The sequence below is a fragment of the Mastigoproctus giganteus genome, chromosome 4, assembly GCF_048544385.1.
Source record: "Mastigoproctus giganteus isolate SK-2022 chromosome 4, ASM4854438v1, whole genome shotgun sequence".
NCBI classification, from domain to species: domain Eukaryota; kingdom Metazoa; phylum Arthropoda; class Arachnida; order Uropygi; family Thelyphonidae; genus Mastigoproctus; species Mastigoproctus giganteus.
The window spans coordinates 243,562,629-243,588,513 of NC_143578.1; the positions used below are offsets into that span (position 1 = coordinate 243,562,629).

The 25,885-nt window shown below is 37.9% G+C and overlaps 1 protein-coding gene across 1 annotated transcript in view; it reads left to right on the plus strand.

Moving 5' to 3' along the window:
* LOC150087580 (ubiquitin-conjugating enzyme E2 W) overlaps window positions 1–25,885 on the plus strand; it is a 120,451-nt gene that overhangs the window by 17,361 nt on the left and 77,205 nt on the right. Inside the window, exon 2 of the mRNA XM_090372145.1 lies at window positions 25,023–25,114. Within this exon, the coding sequence (XP_090228271.1) occupies window positions 25,023–25,114 (92 nt within the window). The remainder of the gene's footprint in view (window positions 1–25,022; window positions 25,115–25,885) is intronic.

Consider the following 25,885-nt stretch of genomic DNA (forward strand, 5'->3'; position numbering starts at 1 on the left):
TATATCTCGCAAAAAGGATTCTTCTGCTCCTATGCTTATCTTTAGTGACACTCCGATTTCTAGGCAAAATGATATATCCCTTTTGGGGATTACCCTGACTTCTAATCTCTCTTGGCACAAGCACATTACAAATATTGCTTCCTCTGCATCTAAAAAACTTGGTTTTCTCTTTCGCTCTCGGCGTTACTTTTCTCCCAAACAGCTGCTCACTCTGTATAAATCGCAAATCCGCCCTGCCATGGAATATTGTTCCCACATCTGGGGTGGTGCCCCCAAAACCTCTCTCAGGCTTCTTGATACCATTCAGAAGAGGGCAGTTAGGTTAATTAATGATTCATCTCTAACAGAGTCTCTCCACTCGCTTTCTCATAGACGCACTGTTTCTGCTGCATGCCTCTTCTACAGATACTTCCATGGGCACTGTTCTTCTGAATTGGCTTCTATAATTCCCTCTCTCTCTCTTTCAAAACAGTCCGAACACGTGCCTCCACCAGCCAACATCCATTTACTGTCCAACTTCAAACCCACAGAACCAACTTTTCATCTTCCTCATTTATTCATTCAACTGCCGTTTTCTGGAACAACCTTCCTTCATACGTATTTCCTGAAAATTACAATCTACAGAAGTTCAAGTCCAATATCAACAAATATCTTCTTTCGTGTTCTCAACCTCCAACCCAAGCACGGTACTAAGTACTATAGGTTATAATACCTCTCGTGTTTGGGGTTCTCATAAAAAAAAAAAAAAAAAGACCTGATATTGTCAAATTAGATGCACCCATTTGTTAGTACCACTCGAAGTTTTGTTTCAAACTCCTTGTGTTTTACACCACAAATTCGTTTCCTGTTTTTTTATCACTGCTCCACCAGCACACTTCTTCAAATTTTTTTTTACAATTTTTCAGTATTGTAGATAAAGGAATGTTGCATTCCTTTGCAATGTCTGTTTTACTTCAATCCATCCTATCAGCCTCTTGTATAATTTTCAGTTTAATTTCCAGGCTTAATTCCATCTGTTTACATTGTCACCATAACACTGCTAGATAAGATTTAAACTTTCCAGTCAATAGCTGGAAAGTTAAAAATCCTCCATTATAAGACATTCTGATTTACTGACCCGCTCCTATTTCTTTATACACTTGTTTGTTGAACTCATCAGAGTTATTAGACCTATAACACACTCCTACTCTCATTTTTGCTTTCACAGTGCTTATATCAGCTGAACTGATTCAACATTGGACTTCCCACCCATTTAAACTGGTGCGTTGCCTTAATTTTATGTGCTTCTAAGAGCATAATCCCTCCCATCCTCCTATCGTGTCTGTTCTTTCTGTACACACTGTACTCTCCATATTAAAATTTTGCTTCCTTTTTATATCTGAGTGATATCAGAAATCTGATATCCCTGCAATGTCTGCATTTGATGACTTAGTGAGAATTTCAAATACATCAAATTTATTTATTATTCCCCTAACATTGGTGACCATGGAAGTATACGTGCATCTGTTCTTACTGTTCATTATCCTAACACAGCCCATGTATTTACTTGTTCCATGATGACTCCCAGCAGTCCTTAATCTCCAGTATCTTGCTTTCCAGACTGCTGCTCGTTCCAGTAGAAGCATTGCAAGAATCACTTTCACCTCTGCCTGTGGCTATTGTTAATCTATTAGTTTTAATTTGTGTATACCCCCAAGCTTTCAGTTTCCCAACCCACCTAATACTGTCTCGTTGGCATCAGAAAATATTCTTGTACGCTTTCTATTTAAGTGTATATCATCCCTGTAAAATCAGTCTCTCCTGTTAACAAGCACAGACCATGCCAAGAAAAATTCTCAGTGAGCCTTGCACGTTCTCTACAGGTCCGAATTGTTTGATAAGACTCATCTTATACTCCCTCCCATCACGTCTATGCAGACAATTTTAAATTTAACCCTAACTTGTGCCTTTTTCTTAATATTGCCTTATACTTGTTAAGTAATTCTGCAGATCTCCTACTCTTACTGTCATTAGTGCCAGTGTGTATAACATCACATTTTGTGCAATTAAAAGATGGTATCTGCTCTGCAATGTCATCTACTTTTGCCAGACATACCTTGGTGCTATTCCACTTGTCCTTGCACGTTATATTTCCCTCTTTCCTGACAGTAGTGTCATCACCAATAATTACCTCCTGTGGGACTAGCATATTCTGCCTTGGGGGATCGGTACTGTTTTCCCTGATGCACAAGTGTGATCTCTGGCATTGAGTTGGGCAGCTGAGAGCTTGATAGGTCCCCATTTTAATTCCTTTGAGAGCATCCACCCTACTCTTGTAGCTCTCATAAATGCCCATCAGAACCCTGAGTTGGCACCTAATTTTTTCACACTCCCTGAACGAACACACACACACACACACAAAGATATCCCCCTTGTTTGTACCATATCATCATCTAGAAAGATTGCAAACATTGCACATTTTGTTAGGCCATGATTCATAAGAAAATCACCTTCAGTTCTTCCCCAAGCCACAGCACTCCCACTACTTTGAGCCCATTGTTTTGTTTCTTTGGTTTTCTGTATGATTTTCATTCAAAATCAATTTAATTAAGAATACTACACCAAAGTAATATACAGTTGTACTTGCTTATAACAAGCATGGAAATAATGAGATCACGGCTGTAACAAGAAAAAAAAAAAGCCATAATGATTTTAATTTTTGCGTATTTTCACTGTTATAACGAGCATACTACATGGATATACTGAACAAATTTTGGTCACTGCAAACATTCTTGCATTCTTAATTGCTCGGATAGTCGAAAAAACCTAATTCTTGGAATAGACGAAAATGAAAAGGGCGACTTAGCTTTATGACCACCTGCATCGGATTAGTGGCCAGTTTATGACCTTGTCCTTCTAGGGATGGGGGGGGGGTGTATACAATAGTGCAGCGATTTCCAAACTGGGAGGCATGGACTAGTGCAAAAGGAGGCATGAAAAGTTTAACAGAAATGTAATTTTCATAACATAACATATATAAATAAAAAAATATATACATATAAATAAACTTTCATAACATAACATTAAATTTTATAACCTATTTTTTAAAGCATTTACCGCCACCTATCTCACTCTAACTTCGATATAAACATGAGATAAACATTTATTTGGAAAAAAAATATATTTTGCTGAAATGGATTGATGAATTATGATTGATATGATGTAATATATATATATATAATTTAGCGTGTACTATGCATGACATATATAGGTAGATTGCATTGCATAGCATAGCATTAGCTGCATGGTTGAAAATATGGTTTCAGCGGTGTGCGATTGTGTTTTTTTATTGTTTTTGGCGTGATTACTTACTGATAATAATCGTAATAGTAATTTAGAAGTTGTTCTAAATTACATACTGTAATTTAGAACTACAGTATGTAGTATTAATAATTATTGTATTAACATATTAAAAATAAGAAATTGTGCAATTATAGATGCTTTACTTCAAGGCAGGCAGCGGGAAAATTTTGCAGGTCAAGGGAGGCGTGGGCTCAGAAAGTTTTAGAACCGCTGCAATAGTGTTTCCGCTTGTCGCATTATCCTATATGCAAATTGTCTTGTATTCACTGAACCATAAATTTATTTCGGGCTTCTAAGAACTTTGTATGCAGATCACTTTAACATTTTAAAGTAAAATCATTTAGAAACGAACCTTTCCTTCAGAAACATGTCTACTAACAAAAGAAAGTGTCTCTCAATTTGCAAAAAAGTCGAAATTATTCGTGAGTTAGAACATGGTGCAAAAAACGTTGAAATGCGTAAAAAGTTTTCTTTGTCCTCTTCAAGTGTATCGACATCGTGGAAGAATAAAAATGTTTACATATCGGCACTAGAAAAGAATGTAACGGGAAAAGAAAAAATTTAGAAAGTACGAGGTTACAAACTTTGATGAAGCATTGTTTCAATGGTTTGCTACACAAAGGAGTGACAGTCTATTTTCAATAGACGGTCTGATCTTGAAGTCTCAAGCGGAAAAATTTGTTATAAACTATTTGAATGCGGCGATTTTGTATGTAAAAACAGTTGGCTGGATCGATTTAAAAACCGACATAACATTGTTTATGCAAAAATTAGTGGAGAATCTCTATCTGCAGATCCAATAATGGCAAATGAATGGATTGGCCGTGTTTGGGCAGAAATCAAGAAAGATTTCAATGACGAAACAGGACTTTTTTTATAATTTGGCTCCTGACAATACATTTAAATTCAAAGAGAGATAATGTGTTTTCGGAAAAAAATCAAAGGCTTGCTTGATGGTGCTCGTATGTGCAAATATGACAGGAGCTGATAAAAAAAAAAAAAAAACTGTTTGTTATTGGAAATTCATTAAAACCTTGGTGTTTCAAAAATGTAAGGAAAACTTCCTGTGGATTACATTGCAAACAAAAAAGCTTGGATGACTTCAGATATTTTTTGGCAATACATAAATGATTGGAATTAAGAGCTATTCAAAAAGAAGAAAAATATTTTATTGTTAGTTGATAACTATCCTTCACATCCCCAGATTCAAAATTTGTTCAACATTAAGCTGGTGTTTCTGCCTCTCAATACGATATCAATTTTACAACCAGTGGACATAGGTGTAATCAAGAGTTTGAAAGGATTTTATAAAATATTTCTAGTTCTACATCTGATAAGTCAAAGAGAACAGAAACTTAGTCTATATCGATATTGGATTTTACAAATTTATTGAGTGATGCGTGGAACAACGTTACTTCGACTACCATATTGAATTGCTTCAGGAAAGCAAAATTAAATTCAAATGAAATTTCAATCGTAGATGAAGATGGTGGAAACAAAGAAAACAACTTACTATTATCCGAATAGTTGTTACGTAACAGTGTTGTAGATTTTAATACAGATAACATAGATGAATTTGTACGTGTCGGTGACAACTTGTTAACTAGTGGTTTCCCTACAGAGAGTGACATTGTAGATGCTATTCTCAGCAAAGATGATAATGATGATCATTAGCATTAGTAGTGGCTTACGATGCAAGGAAGCAAGCTTATGCAGCATCAGCCAAACTCCCCCCTCATTTCGCCCCTCCATTCATTCCAAATGCCTGTCCAGCTCAGCCTTAAATTTATTTAAGCTATCAACTTCCACAACAAAAGATGGAAGTCTGTTCCACCAATCAACTACCCGCTGGCTAAAGGCAAATTTCCGCACATATATTCTGCAACTGTCTTTCTTCAATTTGAATCTAGGGCCCCTCAGGTTCTTAATCTGAGCAAGGTAGTTGTTGGCGCATAGGCTTCTGTGGCCATAATGCACCTCCCAAGGTTTTTGCAGTACTTTGATCCAAGCCCAAGTTTGGAATCAAACCCGTGACCTTTGGGTTTCCAGGCAGGCACTTGACCCATCCGGCTAGCACGGTCGGCATTCAGCTTGCTCAACCCATTTAAGGCCTTATACACCTCAATCAGATCACCTCTCAGGTGTCTACTTTCCATGTGCTGCAGTTTTCAGAACATAAGTTTTTCTTGGTAAGAGCACCCCTTTGTTCCCTCTCACCAATTTTGTTGCCCTTCTTTATACTCGTTCTAGCAACTCTATATCCTTCCTAAAATGAGGCTTCCAGACCTGGACGCAGTACTCAAGGTATAGCCTGACCATGCCTTATACAAGGGGATAACACCTCCTTATCCCTGTTTGCAAAATTCATGTATATCATTGACAGACTCCATAACCTGCTCTGGCAGCCCGTCTTCACTGCTCAGCAAACTTCATATTTGACTGCACAGTTACCCCCAGGTCTTTTTCACTTTCCACTTCCCTGAGTGTACAGTTGGTACGTTTCTCTTCGGTTATTGCTACCCATATGCAATACTTTGACAAATGCAATGTTAAACTTCAGTTGCCACTTCTCAGCCCATTTGCCCAACTTGTCTAGACCCAATTGGAGTAACATACTATCGTTAACAACCCTGCCAACCTTTGTATCATCTGCAAACTTGGACATTAATAGTGATATACCTTTATCAATATCATTGATGAATAGACAAAACAACAATGGGCCCAGCACCAAACCATGGGGAACTCCACTAATAACATTTGTCCAAGTAGAGCAGTGTCAGTTTATTACCACCCTCTGCTGTCTCCCACTCAACTATCCCTTTATCCAAGCAGCAACTTACTTTTAATCCCATACCTCTACAATTTGTAAAGCAATCTTCCATGTGCATCAGTATCAAAAGCTTTCCTGAAATCGAAGTAGATGATATCAAAATTATTTTTGACATTCAATTCCTTTGTGACCACATCATAGTATCCAATCAAATATTGGTCAGACAAGACCTCCCTTTAACAAATTCATGCTGTGTCTTAACTTTTACTGCAGTCTTGTCTAGACGATTCTGCAATGCTTCTTTAACCAGTGACTCCATTATTTTCCCCGGAACACAAGTTAAACTAACTTGTGTAACAGGTCTATAGTTATTTGTCACCTTTTGAACCTCCTTTGTGAATTGGTGATACATTTGCACACCTCCAGTCCATGTGGACCTCCCCTGAGTCCAAGGAAGCTCTCATAATTATGGCTAAGGATTTGCTTACTTCCTTTGCTGCCTCCTTTAATATAACTGGATAGATCCCATCCACTAGGTGCCTTGCTTATGTTTAACTTCAACAATTTCTTCTCCAATTTCCCCTCAGTTATTACAAAATCACTTAGCTCCCTCTTAGAGTTTGATAAACTTCTGGCAATTTCCCTTATTGAATAACTCCTTGTGTGAATGTAGATGAAAAATACTCATTCAGTTTATCAACTACCTGAGCATGATCATCAATAGTCAACCCCTCTATGTTAAGTGGTTCAATCTGATTCATCCGTTTCCTTCTTGAGTTTACATAAGTAAAGAACCCTTTGCTGTTTTTCTTTGCATCCTTTGCCAAAGGTTTCTCATAATCAGCCTTATCTTGCCTAACCTCCTTTGTGACTTGATTATCTTAGACAAGCTTATATCTGCCATAGGCCTCTGTGTCACCATAATTTATTTGCATCGCATACATTTTTTTTCTCTGCCATGAGCCTCATTAATTCATCTGACATCCATTTAGGCTTGAACCTCGAACAGTATTTCTTAGTTGGAATGAAAAGCTTAGTAGCCTCCAAGATTAAGTTCCTGAAGGTGTCATTTAGAATTCACCGTTAACATCATCATTTGATCCAACTGTACAGAATTTAAAAACTGTACATTCAATAAATCCAAAAAAATCTTGCTAGTGTGTGCGTGACTAACCCACAAGTTCCAGTAAATATCTGGAAAGTTAAAATCCCCCATTATAAGACATTCTGATTTACTGGCCCTATTTCTCTGCACAATTGTTTGTTGTACTTATATTTTAGGCCTATAACACACTCCTATTCTCATTTTTGCTTTCCCTGTGCTTACATCACACCAAACAGACTGTCAACATTGCACCAACATCAGTTGTCCACCAATATCAATTGGATGCACTTCCTTAGATTTTGTGTGTTTCTTAACTAACAACATAACCCCTCCTCCCTTCCTACCCTGTTGTCCTTTCTGTACACATTGTACTCCCCAAATTCCAGTTCTGCACTGCTTATATGTGTATGACACCATGTCTGTCTCTGATATCCCAAAAATATCTGCCTTTGATATATTGACCAACACTTCAAGCTCAGCAAATTTATTAACTATACTACTAGCATTGGTGTACATGCAAGTATACCTGCACCTGTTTCTACTCTTAGTTAACTTAACACAGCCCATGTATTTATTTGTTCCACTGTGACTCCTGGAAATCTCCATTGCCTTGCTTTCCATACTACTGCTCATTCCAATAGAAGCAGTGCAAGAATCACTTTTGCCTCTGCTTGCAGCCACAATCTTTTAGTCTGTGTATCCCCCAAGCTAGCAGTTTTCCGACCCACCTAACACTGTATTGACGATAGCATCAGCAAATATTCTTGCACCCTTTTTATTTGAGTGTATCCCATCCCTGTAGAAGCACTCTCTCCTGTCAACAAGCACAGACCAGGCTGAAAAAATATTCTCTCCCTTGAGCCTTGCACAATCCCCCCAGGGCTGAATTTGTTGACAAGGCTCTCATCATATACTCCCTTCTATTGTATCTGCGTAGAATTGCAGACACTTTCACATTCAACCCTGACTGGCAACTTTTTTTAAAATTCACTTGTACTTGTTGAGTAAAATGATATGAGTTATGATGATAAGTGAAAGTGAATCAAAGTCAGTGCCAGCAATCTCACAAACTCAAGGTTCAATGGACACAGTTAATTTTTTTTCAAAGAAACTGAGGCAAGTAATGAGAGTTTTAATGCATTGAGTGTTTAAAGTGGAAACTTAAGAAATATCAAAGTGAAATCTTTCAAACAATCATCAATAAAAACTAATTGAAATCGTGTTTATTATTAAATAGTATTGTTTTTAATTACAGAGAAATAAATTGTTTAATGTTAAGTGTATTGTAGTTTATTCAAGCATATTAATACAAATAATACGTAGGTATATATACTTATTTATTTTTATTTATTTATTTTTTTCTTTCTAATATTTCTTTCGTTTTTGAATCTATCATTTTATTAAGTTATTGGAATTTAAAAAAATAGGAGGTAGCTAGGACTCATCACTGATATAAAGTGTTTATTGTCTAACAGCCCCAGGGGTTTCCCCATCTCCGCTATCAATGATATAGTGAGTAATGATTATAATGAGAAAATTCTGTCAGTCCTTTGATGCTAGTTATAACCAAGCTCAACTGTACTTAAATGCAATAATTGCACTATGCAGCAATAATACTTGTTACATTATGAAGTTTACATTATTGAGTTTACCTTATGTGTATTACGTTATCAAGTTTACACCATACTATTACATTTGTAAAGTTATAAGTTAATTATAATAGATAATAAAATTCTAATTAATGCCAACCTACTAGATTCGAACTTTTGAGGATGCCTTTATTTATTTACCACAATTAAAACACTAGAATTCACCTAACCAAGCACTACAGTTATAAGTCATGAAATATGATATTCATGCCAAATCACTGATACAAAGGTTCTAGGCGTGTTAAGTCATAATTTACAAAATATCTAGCTAAATTTAAAAATAAATTAACAAATTTGACTAGGACTATAAAGCTATTTATTGAATATGATTTAATGTGCTAATTAGGTCAATAAAGCAGCAAAATTTTTCAAAAATTTTTCCGTTTAAGAATACTACTTTAGTGTAGTATTCTTAAACGGAAAAATTGCTGCGTAGTAGTGGTGGCATGTGATGCAAGAAAACAAGTGTATGAGCTTTATGCAGCATCAGCCAGAAAAAAAAAAAAAAATCACACCATTCCCTCCAAATGCCTGTCCAGTTCTTCCTTAAATTTATTCAACCTATCAACTTCCACAATGACAGATGAAAGTTTGTTCCAACAATTAACAACCCGCTGGCAAATTTCTGCACATCTATTCTACCTCTGTCTTTTCTTAATATGAATTTATGCCCCCTTAGGTTCGTAATCTGAACAAGTGGAAGGATCCCATCAGAATTCAGCGTGCTCAACCCATTCAAGGCCTTATATACCTCAATCAGATCACCGCACAGGTGCCTCGACTCCAGCCACTGCAATTTGCAGAACTTAAGCCTCTCTTGGTAAGAGGATCCCTTCATTCCCCTCACCAATCTTGTTGCCCTTCTCTGTACACGCTCAAGTAAATCTACATCCTTCCTAAAATGAGGCCTCCAGACCTGTACACAGTACTCAAGGCGTGGCCTGACCATTGCCTTATACAGAGGGACAATCACCTCCTTCTCCCTGCTAGCAAAATTCCTATATATCATTGACAAAACCCCATGACCTGCCCCGGCAGCCTGTCTGCATTGCTCAGAAAACTTCATATCTGACTGCACAATTACTCCCAGGTCTTTTTCATTTTCTACCACCTTAAGCATAGTACCACACAGTTGGTACGTTTCTCTGGGGTTACTTCTACCCATATGCAGTACTTTGCATTTGTAAAGGTTAAACTTCAGTTGCCACTTCTTAGCCCATCTGCCCAAATTATCTAGATCCTGTTGCAGTAGCACACTGCCATTACTGTCATTAACAACCGTGCCAACCTTTTGTATCATCTGCAAACTTCGACATTAAGCCTGATATACCTTCATCAATATCATTGATAAATATACAAAACAACAGTGGACCTAACACCAAACCCTGTGGGACTCCACTAATAACATTAGTTCACGAAGAGCAGCAGCCATTGATTACCACCCTCTGTCTTCTCCCACTCAACCATCCTTTTATCCATTGTAGCAACTTATCCTTAAATTCTGCTCCAATTTGTACAATAGTCTTCCATGCGCAACAGTGTCAAAAGCTTTCCTGAAATCCAAATATATGATATCAAAATTATTTTTCTCATCCAGTTCCTTTGTAACCACATCATAATATCGTTTATCAAATTTGTCAAACAAGACTTTCCCTTAACAAACCCATGCTATGTCTGAATTATTGCTGCAGCCTTGTCAAGATGATCCTGCAATGCATCTTTAACCAGTGACTCCATTATTTTACCTGGAACAGAAGTTAAACTAACTGGTCTGTAATTACTCATGTTACCCTTCGATCCCCCTTTGTAAATTGGGGATACATTTGCACATCTCCAGGCCATGGGAACCTCCCCTGAGTCCAAGGATGCTCTCATAATTATGGCTAAGGGTTTGCTTAGTTGCTTTGCAGCCTCCTTTTATATAACTGGATAGATCCCATCCACCCCAGGTGCTTTTCTTATGTTTAACTTCAACAATTTCTCCTCCACTTTGCTTTCAGTTATTACAAAATCATTAAGTATCCTGCTACAATTTGATAACCTTCTGCCATTTTCAAACCTTAATAATTCCTCATGTGTGAATGTAGATGCAAAATACTCATTCAGTTTGTTTGCTATCTGAGCAGGATCATCAACACTCGAACCATCGATGTCAAGTGGACCAATCAGATTCATCCCCTTCCTTTTAGAGTTTATATTAATAAAGAAATCCTTGCTGTTTTTCTTAGCATCTTTTGCCAAAGATTTCTCGTAATCTGCCTTCGCCTGCCTAACCTCCTTTGTGACCTGATTACAGACTAACTTATATCCGCCATAGGCTTCTGAGTCGCTTGATAATTTATATGCATCCCATGCATTTCTTTCTGTTACGAGTCTCATTCTTCTTTTTCTTTTTTTCTTTTCTTTTCTGTTACGAGTCTCATTAGTTCATTAGATAACCATTTAAGCCTAAACCTTGAACAATATTTCTTAATAGGTATGAAACTTTTAGTAGCTTCCACGATTAATTCCTTGAATGCTTCCCACTTAGAATTTACTGTTGGTAACATCGTCAGTTGATCCCACTGTACAGAATTTAAAAATTGTCGGAGACCACTGTACTCACCTTTTACGGAAGCAAAAACCCTTTCCTTTACCCCTGATGGTAATTAAATCTTTAAGTAAATCCCACATTAGTACACTGTGATCACTGCCACCTAGTGATTCCTTTATCTGCAAATTCTTAATACACGAATGATCACTGCTGATAACCAGATCAAGAGTATTACTTTCTCTGGTTGCTTCTCGAACATGCTGCTGCATAGTGGAATAATTGCACTATGCAGCAGTATAAGCACAAAGGCCTGTGTGCTCTGGATTCATATTCAATAAAGTATTGTGCCACAGAGCAAAATGGAAAGAAAATAACAGGTTGCCGATAAAAATATGTTTAATGCTTGCTATGAACTAAAACACAGGTAAAAATACAGGAAAGTAATACATAGCTTTTGGATGGGTTGGGGGGGGGGGAAGTCCTTCATCAGTTGTGACCGTTAATGCAAATATACAGAACGTCGTGCATTCCTTGGTAGTCATGTATGGTGAACTGCACGCTACAGTTAACAATTAGCTGTTAGAAGGGAGTGCTTGCAGTTGTAGCTGTAATGCCTGGGAACATTGTAAATGGCGTTTGTCAGCCAAGAGGATGGTCGTCTCAGTAATGGGATGGACACTACATCCTCTGTTCCGGTTAAAGGAACCACTGTAGCACAAGATGTGCAGTGATTCCAACCAGATGCAGTGATGGTAATGGTGGGACTGATCAATAATCATGATGTGGCGTGGATCAGTGTGGTGATGGGTTGACCAGAAGTGCTCAGCAATGGCTGTGAATGCTCACGTCTGCTAAACGGATAGCTTTCTAGTGCTTAGAGACACTACTACTGAGTTTCCCCCAATGTAGCAGTCATGGCAGGAAATATGGTAGACTAATCCACTCTGCAGCAGGGAGGAAACTGATGTCTTAACCCTCGAGACGAGGGATCGCAACTTCCTGCCCGAAAGTTGTAAGCACTTTATCCCATGAGCCTTTAAGACTCTAGAAATTTGTTGCGATAGGTTTGGGTAGAACGGGATAAAGGGACATCAGTCTATTGCAAGCTGATATGTGCTGGCCAATTCACCAACTACTGGTCAGCACACACACACACATGCAGCCTTCTTCTCAGCACAGCGCAAGCCCTACTAACCCATACCTGGACCTACTCTAGTTCTGCAGATGAGAGGTGCACTGAGATTACTATGGTTAAGACAGATCTGGCAAGGTGCAGCTATCCCACCAGTGCCCTAGATAGGTGACCTACAGGCCCGCAACCACGTAGTTGCCTACAGGACTATGTGCAGTAATGACTCCACCTCGACCACCTTTATCCCGTTCTACCTGAACCTATCGTAACAAATTTCTAGAGTCTTAAAAAGCTCATGGAATGAAGTGCTTACAACTCCTAGGCAGGAAGTTGTGATCTCTTGTCTCAAGGGTTAATACATCAGTTCCCTCCCTTCTGGAGAGTAGATTAGTCTACTGTATTTCCTGCAATGTTGCACTGAATGTTGGGGGAACTGGCAGGAGATTCAGTAGTCGTGCCTCTGAACACAAAAAAAAAGCTATCTGTTTAGCGGACGTGGAGCACTCAGCCATTACTGAGCACTTCTGGTCAACCCAGCACAACACGATCCACGCCACTGCGTCTGGTTGGAATCGCTTCATATCTCGTGCTGTAGCAGTTCTTTTAACCAGAACAGAGGATGTCGTGTCCATCCCATTACTGAGATGACCATCTTCTTGGCTGACAAACGTTGGCATTTACAATGTTCTCAGGCATTACAGCTACAACTGCAAGCTTTCCCTTTTAACAGGCAATTGTTACCTGTAGCACGCAGTTCACTATACATGACTGCCATGGCATGCACATGACGTTTTGTATTTTGCACATGGCATACTGTATATTTGCGTTAATGGTCACAACTGATGAAGAACCCCCCCCCATCCGAAAGCTATGTATTACTTCCCTATATTTTTATCTGTGTTTTTGTTCATAGTAAGCATTAAACATATTTTTACCTGCAACCTATTATTTTCTTTTCTTTCCGGTTTGCTCTGTGGCTTTACTGAATATGCGGCAGTATGTATTTGTAAAGTTATAGGAATTTTGAGCTCCGTTCCCAGGAGCTCAAAATTCTTTGACTTCTGCAAGTTACAGAGTTCAGAAATAGGGTATCTGGGATTTCTTACTGTTCAAGCCTTAAGTGCATTGGGCAGAACTTAATGATTGGAGGATATTTCCTCCTGGGATGATGCAGACAAAGAGGATGTATACTTAAGTTATGGTAAGATAATTGCACACTGGAGGTAGAAAGAAAATGTAAGAAATTTGTAAAATGTAAAAATAAATTTGCCTTTAGTCAAAGGGTTTTTTTTTTTTTTTTTTTTGACAACAGATTCTACATAACCTTAGCTTTCTTGTATTATTTTAATACTAAGAGGTGTGATAAAGGAATTTGGAGCCAAAAGAGATTAAAAAGACTCTAGATTAGGTCTTTGATAAGAAATATCAGCACATTTATAAGGTTTTTGATCAGAAAAGTTTGGCAAATGATCTAATAATTCTTTAAAATATAATAGTAGCAAAAAAGATTGAGTGAGACTTATTTTGAGCATGCAAAGCAAGTTTTAATTTGTTGTTATGCAGCAATTTAGTGGAAAGCTGCTTTGGGTGATCATTTATTTTTCTCATTTGTCATATGTGCTGAAATTGATTAAATGTGAATATAACTGACAAAACATTCCCATTGTTTGGCACCCACCATATTCACCTTATTTAGTACCATGCATATTATAGCTATTTCCAAAATTAAAACAGGACATGAAAAACAATTATGTCAATTCAAGAAATCCAATAAGAAGTGACAGTCTGCCTGAAAACATTCACAAAAGAAGACTTCCAAAAATGTTTTGATTGGTGGTAGACATGATGGAACAAGTATGCAGTTGCAGGAAATAATATTGAAGAGTATTAACAATGTAAACATTTATCATTGAAAAAAAAAACTAATTTGTTGCAACATCTGTCAAAATCAAACTTTGTATGCTCAAATCTTTAAATTGGCAGGAATGATAGAGTGACTACAAATGGGGGGTAAACTCGGTGGCAGGATAGCTGACAGGTGTCCATTTTATTTTTACTTTCTGGAAAATGTTTTGGTTTTTTGAATTCTTGAACTTGCCTTTGTCTGTCTTTATAATATCTGTCTTTGTCATCGAAAAAGGTGTCTGTGGTGTCCCTTTTAATTATTATCTTCCGAAATATTTGATTGATTGCTGTGATCATAGCAGCAAACAGTGTGGTAACTCACTAAGTTTTATTTGACACCTCAACAATGACCTTGGCTGTGCCATGAGTGTGCGCAGAATGACTCCTATGCGCACATCAATACCAATGTCGGTATTGACGTTGCACTGATATGACATTTAAATTCAGCTTACCACAATGCACACACACACTGTGCTTTCTGTTGCACGGTGGCCATCTTACTGGCACTGACGGAGGCAGTGCGAGTAAGGCCTCACATTGGAGTTATCTAAGATACCTTATCCATTCATCTATAATATTTAGATATTATAATATTTAGCTTGTATATTATTATGATTTATTGTATGGATTACATTTTGTTGCACCACTAGGACCTTTGCGCCATTGGGTGGGCTAGCTCTGCCTCTAAAAACTGTCTTGGCATAAGCACATCACAAATATTGCTTCCTCTGCATCTAAAAAACTGGGTTTTCTCTTTTACTCTCATGTTAGTTTTCTTCCAAACAGCTATTCATTTTATACAAATCAGAAAGCCACCCTACCATGGAATATTGTTCCTACATCTTGGGCGGTGCCTCATAAATTTCTCTCAGGCATCTAGATTCCATTCAAAAGTTGGCAATTACATTAATTAATGACTCATCTCTAACAAAGTCCCCCACTCTCTGAGTCATAGACAATCTGTTTCTGCTGTATGCCTTTTCTATAGATACTTCCATTGGCACTGTTCTTCTGATTTGTTCTCTTTAATTCGTGCTCTTTCTCTTCCAAATTTGTCCCAACACATGCTGCAACCACTCAACATCCTTTTACTGTCCAACTTAAAACTCACAGAACCAGCATTTCCTCATTTATTCTTTCATCTTCTGATTTCTGGAACAATCTCTCTTCATAATTATTTCCTTTTTTTGTAAAATAAGAGAAATTTACCTCAATATAATACGTAGAACACTTCTGTACGATACTATTCAGCAATTAAAACGAAAAAATCGCAAATCTTACATCAGTAAAAAATAAATAATTAAAAAAACAGTTGAACACAATTAAAAAAAAAAAACAATTGAACACAATTAAAAATTAAATTAATTAAAAGAAATTTAACAAAAAAATTTTAAAAAACGATTTTCCTTCCTGAAGCTGACAATGCTTTTTGACCGTATGTCGTGATCACAGAAATGAAAATTACCGAATGGGTGTGAGCATGACACTTAAATAGGGATTATTTGTCTTCGTGCATGCACGTAAAATCACTTTTTTTTTTTTTTTTTTTTTTATGTGAACCCCAAACACGAGAGGTATTAGAACCTATAGTACTTAGTACCGTGCTTGGGTTTGAGGTTAAGAAGCCGAAAGAAGATATTTGTTGACATTGGACTTGAACTTCTGTAGATTGTAATTTTCAGGAAATACGTATGAAGGAAGGTTGTTCCAGAAAACGGCAGTTGAATGAATAAATGAGGAAGATGAAAAGTTGGTTCTGTGGGTTGGACAGTAAATGGATGTTGGCTGGTGGCGGCACGTGTTCGGACTGTTTTGACAGAGAGAGCAGATATTATAGAAGCCAATTCAGAAGAACAGTGCCCATGGAAGTATCTGTAGAAGAGGCATGCAGCAGAAACAGTGCGTCTATGAGAAAGCGAGTGGAGAGACTCTGTTAGAGATGAATCATTAATTAACCTAACTGCCCTCTTCTGAATGGAATCAAGAAGCCGGAGAGAGGTTTTGGAGGCACCACCCCAGATATGGGAACAATATTCCATGGCAGGGCGAATTTGCGATTTATACAGAGTGAGCAGCTGTTTAGAAGAAAAGTAACGCCGAGAGCGAAAGAGAAAACCAAGTTTTTTAGATGCAGAGGAAGCAATATTTGTAATGTGCTTGTGCCAAGAGAGATTAGAAGTCAGGGTAATCCCCAAAAGAGATATATCATTTTGCCTAGAAATCGGAGTGTCACTAAAGATAAGTATAGGAGCAGAAGAATCCTTTTTGCTAGATATAAGACAAGACTGAGTTTTAGAAGGGTTGAAATCAACTAAGTTGTCTTTGCCCCACTGGAGAATTACCTGAAGATCGGCATTTAAGGAATTGGTAGCAGATTTTCGAGAAGTTGAAGCTGATTGAGCAGGACAAGGTTTCTCAAAATGGAAAGTTGAATGCAATGTGCTATCATCGGCAAAACTATGGATAGGATTTTCAGTCAATGGAAGAAGGTCATTGATATACAAGAGGAAAAGAGTGGGGGAAAGAACTGAACCTGGGGGACACTGCATTAGTGGAGAAGTTAGAAGACAAAGAGCCATCTACCATCACCCTCAGTGAGCGATCAGAGAGAAAACTGGATAACCAATTACTAAAAACAGTTGGCAAACCATAAGATGGAAGCTTGTTTAGAAGATCTTTATGCCAAACACGATCAAAAGCCTTTGAGATGTCAAGAGCAACTACTTGTGTTTCACCGAACCTTTCCATTGAATTAGTCCATAAATGGGTAACATAAGCCAGAATATCTCCAGTGGATCGACACTGACGGAATCCGTACTGATGATTGTTGATCAGACGGAAGGTTTCTAGGTAGTTTAAGAGTTGGCGGTTAATTGATTTCTCCATTACTTTAGAAAGAGTAGAAGTAATTGCAATGGGACGATAATTGGATGGGAGGGATTTGTCACCCTTTTTAGGAACTGGCTGGATATGAGCAAATTTCCAAGCAGAAGGAAAAACACCTTTGGAATAAGAAAGTGAAAAAAGGCGGCAAAGAATAGGAGTAAGTTCAGGAGCACAGGTTTTGAGAACAAGTGGAGAAATACCATCAGGACCTGGAGCTTTCTTAGCATCAAGATTCATCAAAATCCTTCTGATATCCTTTTGACGGAAGACCACAGGAGGCATTGAATGGAGCGTGTTGGGAATGGTGGGAGGTGTTTTACCAAGATCATTAATACATGAGCTCAAAAAAAATTGAATGCTAGCAGGTCAGCTTTATCCTTGGCTGAAGTGGCAACAGAACCATCTGGTTTGGACAGAGGTGGGAGCAAAGATGGGCAAAAGTTGCGGCCAATAGCTTTGGCAAGAGACCAGAATGCTTGGCTACCATTAGGGCAAGAAGCAAGTTTTCTACTCTTAGCCTGTTCAAACTCTAGTTTGGACTGGTTAATAACTGCTTTACAACTGTTGCGAGCTTTGGTGTAGGCAGAAAATGAAACTGAAGAATTAGAAACAAGCCAATTACGATATGCAACATTCTTCTCTTGGACAGCCTTAGCACATTTATTGGAAAACCAAGGTTTAGATAAAGGACGAAATTTTAAAGTGGAGTGTGGGATAAAGGATTCCATTCCCGCAAGAATAATTTCACTGACACGATCTGAGCAAACGTTGACATCAGAAGTTTTGAAACAGTAATCCGACCAAGGAAAAGAAGAAAAGAAGTCTCGCAGGTCATCCCATTTTGCATTCTTGTAATGCCAAACAACACGTGGTTGGGAATAGCCATGAGATAAAGGTTCCATTGGAGAAGAGACAATCACCAAGTTGTGATCTGAAGTGCCTAAAGGACCTCTCACTTCGACCGTGTACTTAGAAGGGTTTGTGAGAAAAAGATCAAGCGTATTGGCTGTATGATTAGGATTGTCTGGTATTCTTGTAGGTAAATGAACAATCTGTGCTAGGTCATTAGTAATTACAAAAGCCTCAACATCTCGACCTGCTGGGTCGGTGTGACTAGAAAACGGAAGCCAGCTGGAGTTGTGAACATTAAAATCACCAAGGAAAATTACTTCACTGTTAGGAAAGTTGGACCGGAGAAAGTCAAGTTGCAAAGAGAGGAAGTCAAAGAGCTCCAAGTGATTAGTGGAGTTGGGAGAACGTTAGAGACAACAGATGAATTTGACCCAATGAGGTAGAGAGATTTTAAGCCAGAGAAGATCAAAGAGAGGAGATTCCAAATTGCCAAGTCTCTGACAGGGAATATCAGAACGGACATATGCACAAGTACCACCTTTGAGGCGAATAATTTGGGCATCTGAGATGAGCAGTAGATGAATCAACCGATAACTGAGATTCTGTCAGAAAAAGTACATGGGGTTTGGAAGACTGCAAGTGGAAATGGACATCGTTGAGATTAGAATTGAGACCACGTATATTTGTGAAATGAATTAGGAAGTCCTTGGGAGGTTTAGATCTTTTCGCAGATAAGCTTGCTCTATTAGTTTGACAATTCATGGTGTATTCAATAGTAAGAAAAAGTAGGTGGGACATGCTGTATGAAGTAATGAAATTTTTGGATATGGCGTACATGTGGTAAGAATATACCCAGATCCTTGACATAACGTGGCCTCGACAATTCTCCCCGCATGCACACTACTCGAACTCCCTCCAGTCACTATCTGGCAGAGTAGAGGCAGCAAGATTATACACTAGCTGATCCGGAAGCTTCCTAGAGAGTTACCAATAGGTTCAGTCCGGTGTACTAACTAGCGGCCGGCCTGCGAACACCGTTTTAGTGCTGTACCCTCGAAATGTAAGGAATATTGGATCTTGCCACGACGTTCATCATAACCTCAAAAGTCATCAATCATACTGCATGATGGAAGAGATAGGGAAAGGTTGACCGGAACTTAGCTCTAGAGACTAAACATGGGTTCCACCACTTCAAGCCTCCAATAAGCAAAGTGGTGGTATTTCATCAGTTGATGACAGTCATCTACCACCTAGTACTGCCTGGTAACATAGAGGGGCGGCATTCCTCCCTGTGGTGTGGGCGCCACACCTCGATCCCTGCTTACGTTGGTTCACACCTGGGTGGTCACCCACCATGTACTTGTGCATGGAGGTTATACCCAGGATTACTAACAGTCCCACCATCGTGAAGGTGCAAGCAGATCATTTGGCTGTCACAGACCGTCCGGACTTCACCGAAATTGGGTCCACTTGACTTGAGTGTCACCCAAATATCAGTTCCATCAGCGTTTTAGACTCCCAGATAGCAAGTACAGCTTGTCTGGCATATCTGAGAGAATGTCTGTGACAACCTCAAGGACCAAGAACATGAATTGGAGATTAGAAATGGCCAGCAAAAATTAACAGAATTCTCATGCAATTTAATTTCGACAGTTTCTGCAATTAATAGTCTGGTATAATTATGTTGGACACTAAGTATTTTGGCCTCGTTAAATAAAAAAGTATGTTTTTCGTTAATGACATAAAAGGCTAGTTCTGAAGCTGCTGAACGAGAAGCGCGAACTGAGGCTGCATGTTGATTTGAACGAAAATTCGGAGGAAAATGCATAGAACTTGGTACGACGAGTTGCAATCCCCACAAGAAATGTTGTATACCAGGTCATTTATTTGTGTTGCGAATGAGGAAAGGACCGAGCGATTTTTCAGTATAGTGTGTAGTTTCAGTATTGGCCTGGCTACAATATTAAATTCGATATCTTTAAAAAAAAAATCTGTTGTTTGTGCCACTGTTCAACAAAAAGGACAGAAATAAAGTATTTTTTAATATTACGATTGTTAATTGATGTAGTATTTTTTATTCTATCCCTAGCTGGTACCCTAATTTGGTTTATTGTAGCAAGGGGATAATCCCTGTTTAAAAATCCGCTGGTTAATATTTGCATTTCTGAGCCCAAAGCAGATTCCATCGTTAAATATTTATAGACAATTTAAAAATTGATTAAAGATAATAGATCTCTTGTAGGAGAATGGGTGATAGTTGTTATAATGCAGAAGAATATCGATGTTTGTAGGTTTTCGATAAAGGTTAAATTGGATTTTATTCAAGTCCCAAGTAAGCGTGAAATTTAGAAAATTTAATGACTTTATATTCGTACCCTCCCTTTCCAATGTAAATTTAATTGAATATTATTAAATGAATGTAAAATGTTTTGGATAGTACTGCTATCAGTAATAACTAGAACATCATCTAATTACCTCCCATAGTATGTGATACGGGGTAGAAAAGGCGTCAAATGTATATGCTCAATCGTTGAGAGATAGATCTCCAATATTAAGCCGCTCAAGCTCAATGCTATCGGCAATGCAAAAAATTTATAAAAATTTGAATATTGGAGATCTATCTCTCAACGATTGAAAAGGTAATTATGAGGTAATTATTATAATTATACCATAATTATGAGGCCATCTTTAGATTCAGGGAAGGTCCTTGTGGACCGGAGATCTGTGAATCCCCAATTCATAAAGGGGGATCAAAAGGTGACATGATTAAGAACAGATCTGTTAGCTTAATGTCTGTTCTAGGGAAAATAATGGAGTCACTTGTTAAAGAAGTAATGCAGGATCATCTAGGCATGAATGCAGTTATAGTGCAATTTTATTTGTTATTTGGTGTGTGTTTTTTTTTAGGAGCATTAGCAACTAAGGCCACATTGCTCAGAGGATATGCGGTGGTCATTCCCTGATCTTTCTGCATCCTCTGTATTTGGTGAGCACAGGCTCGAACCCCAGGCTAATAAAGAAGTGTGTGCTATGCACTGCTGCTCCTGCCCACCTGGCTATGGAGGCGCCTTATAGTGCAATCACTGCATGGATTTGTTAAGGGTGACCTTGTCGGACCAATCTGTTTGGATACTGTAATGCAATAACAAAAGAACGATGCAAAAAATAATTTTGAAATAATATATATTTGGATTTCACAAAAGCCTTTAATATTATTGCACAAAAAAGACTGTTGGACCGATTGGAGCAGCGTGGCATTAAGGGCAAGTTACTTCTGGATAAACAGGTGATGAAGTGAAAAAAAAGACAGTGGTTAAGAATGGACTAATGGTTATGGTTAGGCCACATCTTGAGTGCTGCATACAGGTCTGAAGGCCTCATTTTAGGAAGGATGTAGGTCTTCTGGAACAGGTGCTAAGAAGGGCAATGAGATTGGGGTAGGGAACAAAAGTGTGGTCTTATGAATGAAGGTTTCAGTTCTGCAAATTGCTGCATCTGGAGACTATGCACCTGCAATTGAGGCATTTAAGACTTTGAGTGGATTGAGCAACTTCAGTGCTGATGTCATTCTTACTCTTGCTCAGACTGCAAACAAAGGGAGGTGGGTCATAAATTGAAATTGAAGAAAGATGGTTGTAGTATAGTTGTGTGGGGGATCTCCTTCAGCCAGTGCATTGATTGTTTGAACAAACTTCCATATCTTGTCGTAGTTGGTAGTGTGAATAAATTCAAGAAAGAACTAGATAGGTTATTGGAATGGGACAGGTGATGTGTGAAATATATTATTTTTTTCTGATGCTTTATTAGCATACCTATTTACATCATATGCCAGTACTACTATTACGACAGTAACATCAGATGGGCCCACTGAATTGCATTTAAAAACTGCCTAAGACCATTGTAGTCGTCTTTACAGTTAGTAATAGTATTAGCCATACGGTGCAAGAATCCTGCAGGCTTTTGCTGCACTGTCCGTGGGGGGGGAACACGAGTAGATAAGGAAATACAAATTCTTTGCTTCTGTCTTCACATAACTATCCAGTTGGCCTTTGAATTTATTCAAACTGTCAGCCTCAACTACCTCTGATGGCAACCTATTCCAGCGATCAGCAACTCACTGGCTTTAAGAAAACTTCCTACAAACTAGTCTAAACCTTCTCCCATGTAATTTGAATTTATGCTGAGTTGTGACATTCTCTATAACAGGGAAAATTTCACCTTTGTTCATTTTACTAACCCTTCTCAGAGCCTTATAAACCTCAATCAGGTCACTTCTGAAGTGCCTGGTTTCCAAGCACTGTAGCCCATATATTCAGAGTCTTTCCTCATATCGTAGCCTGTTTGCCGATCTCACCATGCGAGTTGCCCATTTTTGGGTCCTTTCAAGAAGTTTGTTATCTTTTTTCAGATGAAGTTTCCATGCTTGAACATGCTATTCCAAATGTTGTTTTACATTTGCCTTATACAATGGGACTACGGCCTTCATATTTCCACAGGATAATGTTCGATAAATCATTGATAGGACACCTTGGGCTTTCCTGGCTGCCTGTTTACACTGCTCAGAAAACTTTATATCTGCCCATATTATAATTCCCAGATCGCTTTCTTCCTCTACTGTTTTTAACCCCATCAAGTGTATAATGTATTTTGGGGTTGCTATTCCCCAAGTGTAAGACCTTTAATTTTGCTGCATTAAAACATAACTGCCACCTTTCTGACCATTCTTGCAGTTCAAGTCATCCTGAAGGAGTGCTGCTTGGTACTGATAATTAACTACTCTACCAATTTTTATGTTATCTACAAATTTTGACATCAATCCTTCTATCCCATCGTCAGTGTTGTTTATGAAAATCAGAATCAAAAGTGGTCCAAGAACCGATCCCTGGGGGCCCACTTCTGACTTTACACCAGGCTGAAGAATACTCATTAATCACAACCCCTTTGCCTTGCAGCAGCCCAGCAATCCATCTTAGAATTTTTCTAGTAATCCCAACATGTTCCAGCTTATGCAATAACCTCATGAGGGACCGAATCAAATATTTTGCTAAAATCCAAATAAACTATTTTGAAATTGTTCTCTACATCCAGCTCATTAGTAACTGTCAAAATAGCTAAATAAATTATTAAACACGATTTTCCCCATAACAAAATAATGCTATTCAGAATACCACATCTATCTAAATGTCGCTGGATTGCACTCTTAATTACTGTTTCTAAGATTTTCCGTACCACTGAAGTCAGTCTAACTGGCCTATAGTTACCAACTTCACTCTTAGAACTGCCTTTATGTATTGGTGATATGTTGGCACTTCTCCAATCCAAAGGAAACTCTCCCGAGTTGAAATATGCCCTCATTAACTTCAGTGGTTCAGTACGCTCCCTTCCTGCTTCCCTCAAAATTGATGCTATCAACTCCAGGAGCCTTACTTGCCTTTATGCTGGAAGTGTTTCTAATGAACAGTTATCTGTAATTTCAAAATCACTAATTTAATATGACTCGGCCTCACTTGCACAGCCTCTTCTCGTCATGAAACCAAATACGGAGGATGCGGAAAGGTCAGGGAATGACCACCGCATATTCCCGGAGCAATATAGCCTTAGTTGCTAATGCTCCTAAAAACCAAATAACAAACAACAAACTCGTCATGAAGGGTCTTTCTTCAGTAAAGACAGATGCAAAGTACCTGTTCAATTTATCTGCAATATCAGCTGGGTTGTCTAAGACTCTCCCACACCCAGTGCACAAGGGTCCAATTCGGTTTTTACTTCCTTGTATTAACATACATGAAAAGTTCCTTGTCCCCATTCTGCATAGCCTTGGCTCTCCAAAGCTCAGTTGCTAAAGCTCTTCCTTTTGCTCATGACAGTAGTTACCGCTTTAAGTAAATCTCATATCAATATATTGCTCATTGCCACCTAGTGGCTCTTTTATCTGTAAATTCTTAATGCGTAATGGGTAGCTGTTGATAATACTAGTCTACAGAGATTTTGATATTTGTAAAATTCATGTTGTTGCTGGAGTATGTTTTGTGCTGATTCTAAAAATCCAAATTGTTTTTACTTTTCATATACACCTTCTGTACAAATAGCAAGAACTGTTTTCTTAGATGCACATTCCATGTATATGCAATATGTTTATAAACATGTTTAGACAAGTAAAGGCCTGCAATTCAATTAGCTGGATACACCTGTAAAGTGTTTCTTCTGCATTGGGTTGGGTTTTTTTTTTAATGCTGTCCTGTTAATTAGTATCTGCTTCTAATGTGATTTTCATATATATTTTGTCAGTATATATTTTGTTGCAGTTGTAATTGTTTTGACTAAACAGTCAGGATATTACATCACTTAGGAAAAATGTTATTCTACATATTTTGGAATTATAATGACACACGACATGCTCTTACTCTCATTTTTGTTTTTCTAATGCTTTTGTTGCACCAAAATGACAACATTCAATTGCCACCCAAGTCACCTGGTGTGCTGCCTTAAATTCTGTGTGTTTCTTAACTAAGAGAATACAATCCTCACTCATCCTTTCTATCTCTTTTTTACATTTACTCTGTATTCAAATTCTGTATCCTCAGACATAGGAATATCAGAAATATGGTGTCTGAGTGACACCATGTTTCCAATATCCCTATGATGTCTGCATTTAATGACTTCATTTGATAGGAATAGTCACCAAACATCTATCTGGCTAGTTGCTTTTATAATGTGTGTGTTATAAACCTTAAAGACCTCAAATACAGATCTCCTGCATCCTTTTCTCTCATGTATATCAATTTTAAATGAGTTTCTTTGTTTTAATCTTGAAATCAGTTTTATTTTTAACTCAAATTATTTTTCAGAAGAGGCTACAAAAGGAACTGATGGCGATACAGAAAGAGCCACCACCAGGTGTCAGTGTTAATCCAGCCAACATTGGTCCAAATTTGACACAGTAAGTTTGAAATTGGAACTGTGAATATTTTTCACTTTTCTTTATTACCCTTCTTTAATTATTACTCTGTGATATTAATGAATGTAGATGTTAACTTCTCTGTCATAATCTTTATTGCCCAATTATCTGTCACAAAAGTTTGTGACAGATAATTTGCTGCCTATAAAAGTATTATTTATAAATTTCAGGTTATATTAATTTTACATGTAGTTGTACTATATAATAGACAAAAGAATGCATTGAAAATTGTTATTATAACTGAAGGTCATTATTTTTTATATTTAAAAAAGTATACATTACTTTTTTGAGCATCGCAGGATTGTGTCAGTCTTTTGCTTGTAGCTGCTAGGGATGCCACATGAATCCTGTTAGCAGCTGTAGAGTGACACGTGTAGCATATGATTTGCTGTTGAGAGCGAAATTAACACAAAGTTCCATCTTGTGATTGTCTAAAATTATGGCCTGGAATGGTAAATTTAGACCTGGTTGAAGTGGTTGTGATTGTGAACCAACATTTCCAAAACAGTAATGATGCCAGACGAAATGTGGTGTTTTCTTTATAACCTGCATATCAGTCCTATAAATGGAAGTCTTTCACACCTCTCAGGAAGAAAGAACTTCAGTGATAAGTCTAAAGGCAAAGTTATGAAAGTGTATTTTTTTGACTATTAAAACATTATGCGTTATTAATTTATCCAGTTCATGCTGTTAATAAGACTAATTTTTAAAATAATTAATTGGACTGTGACAAATGCCATAAAAAGAAAAATA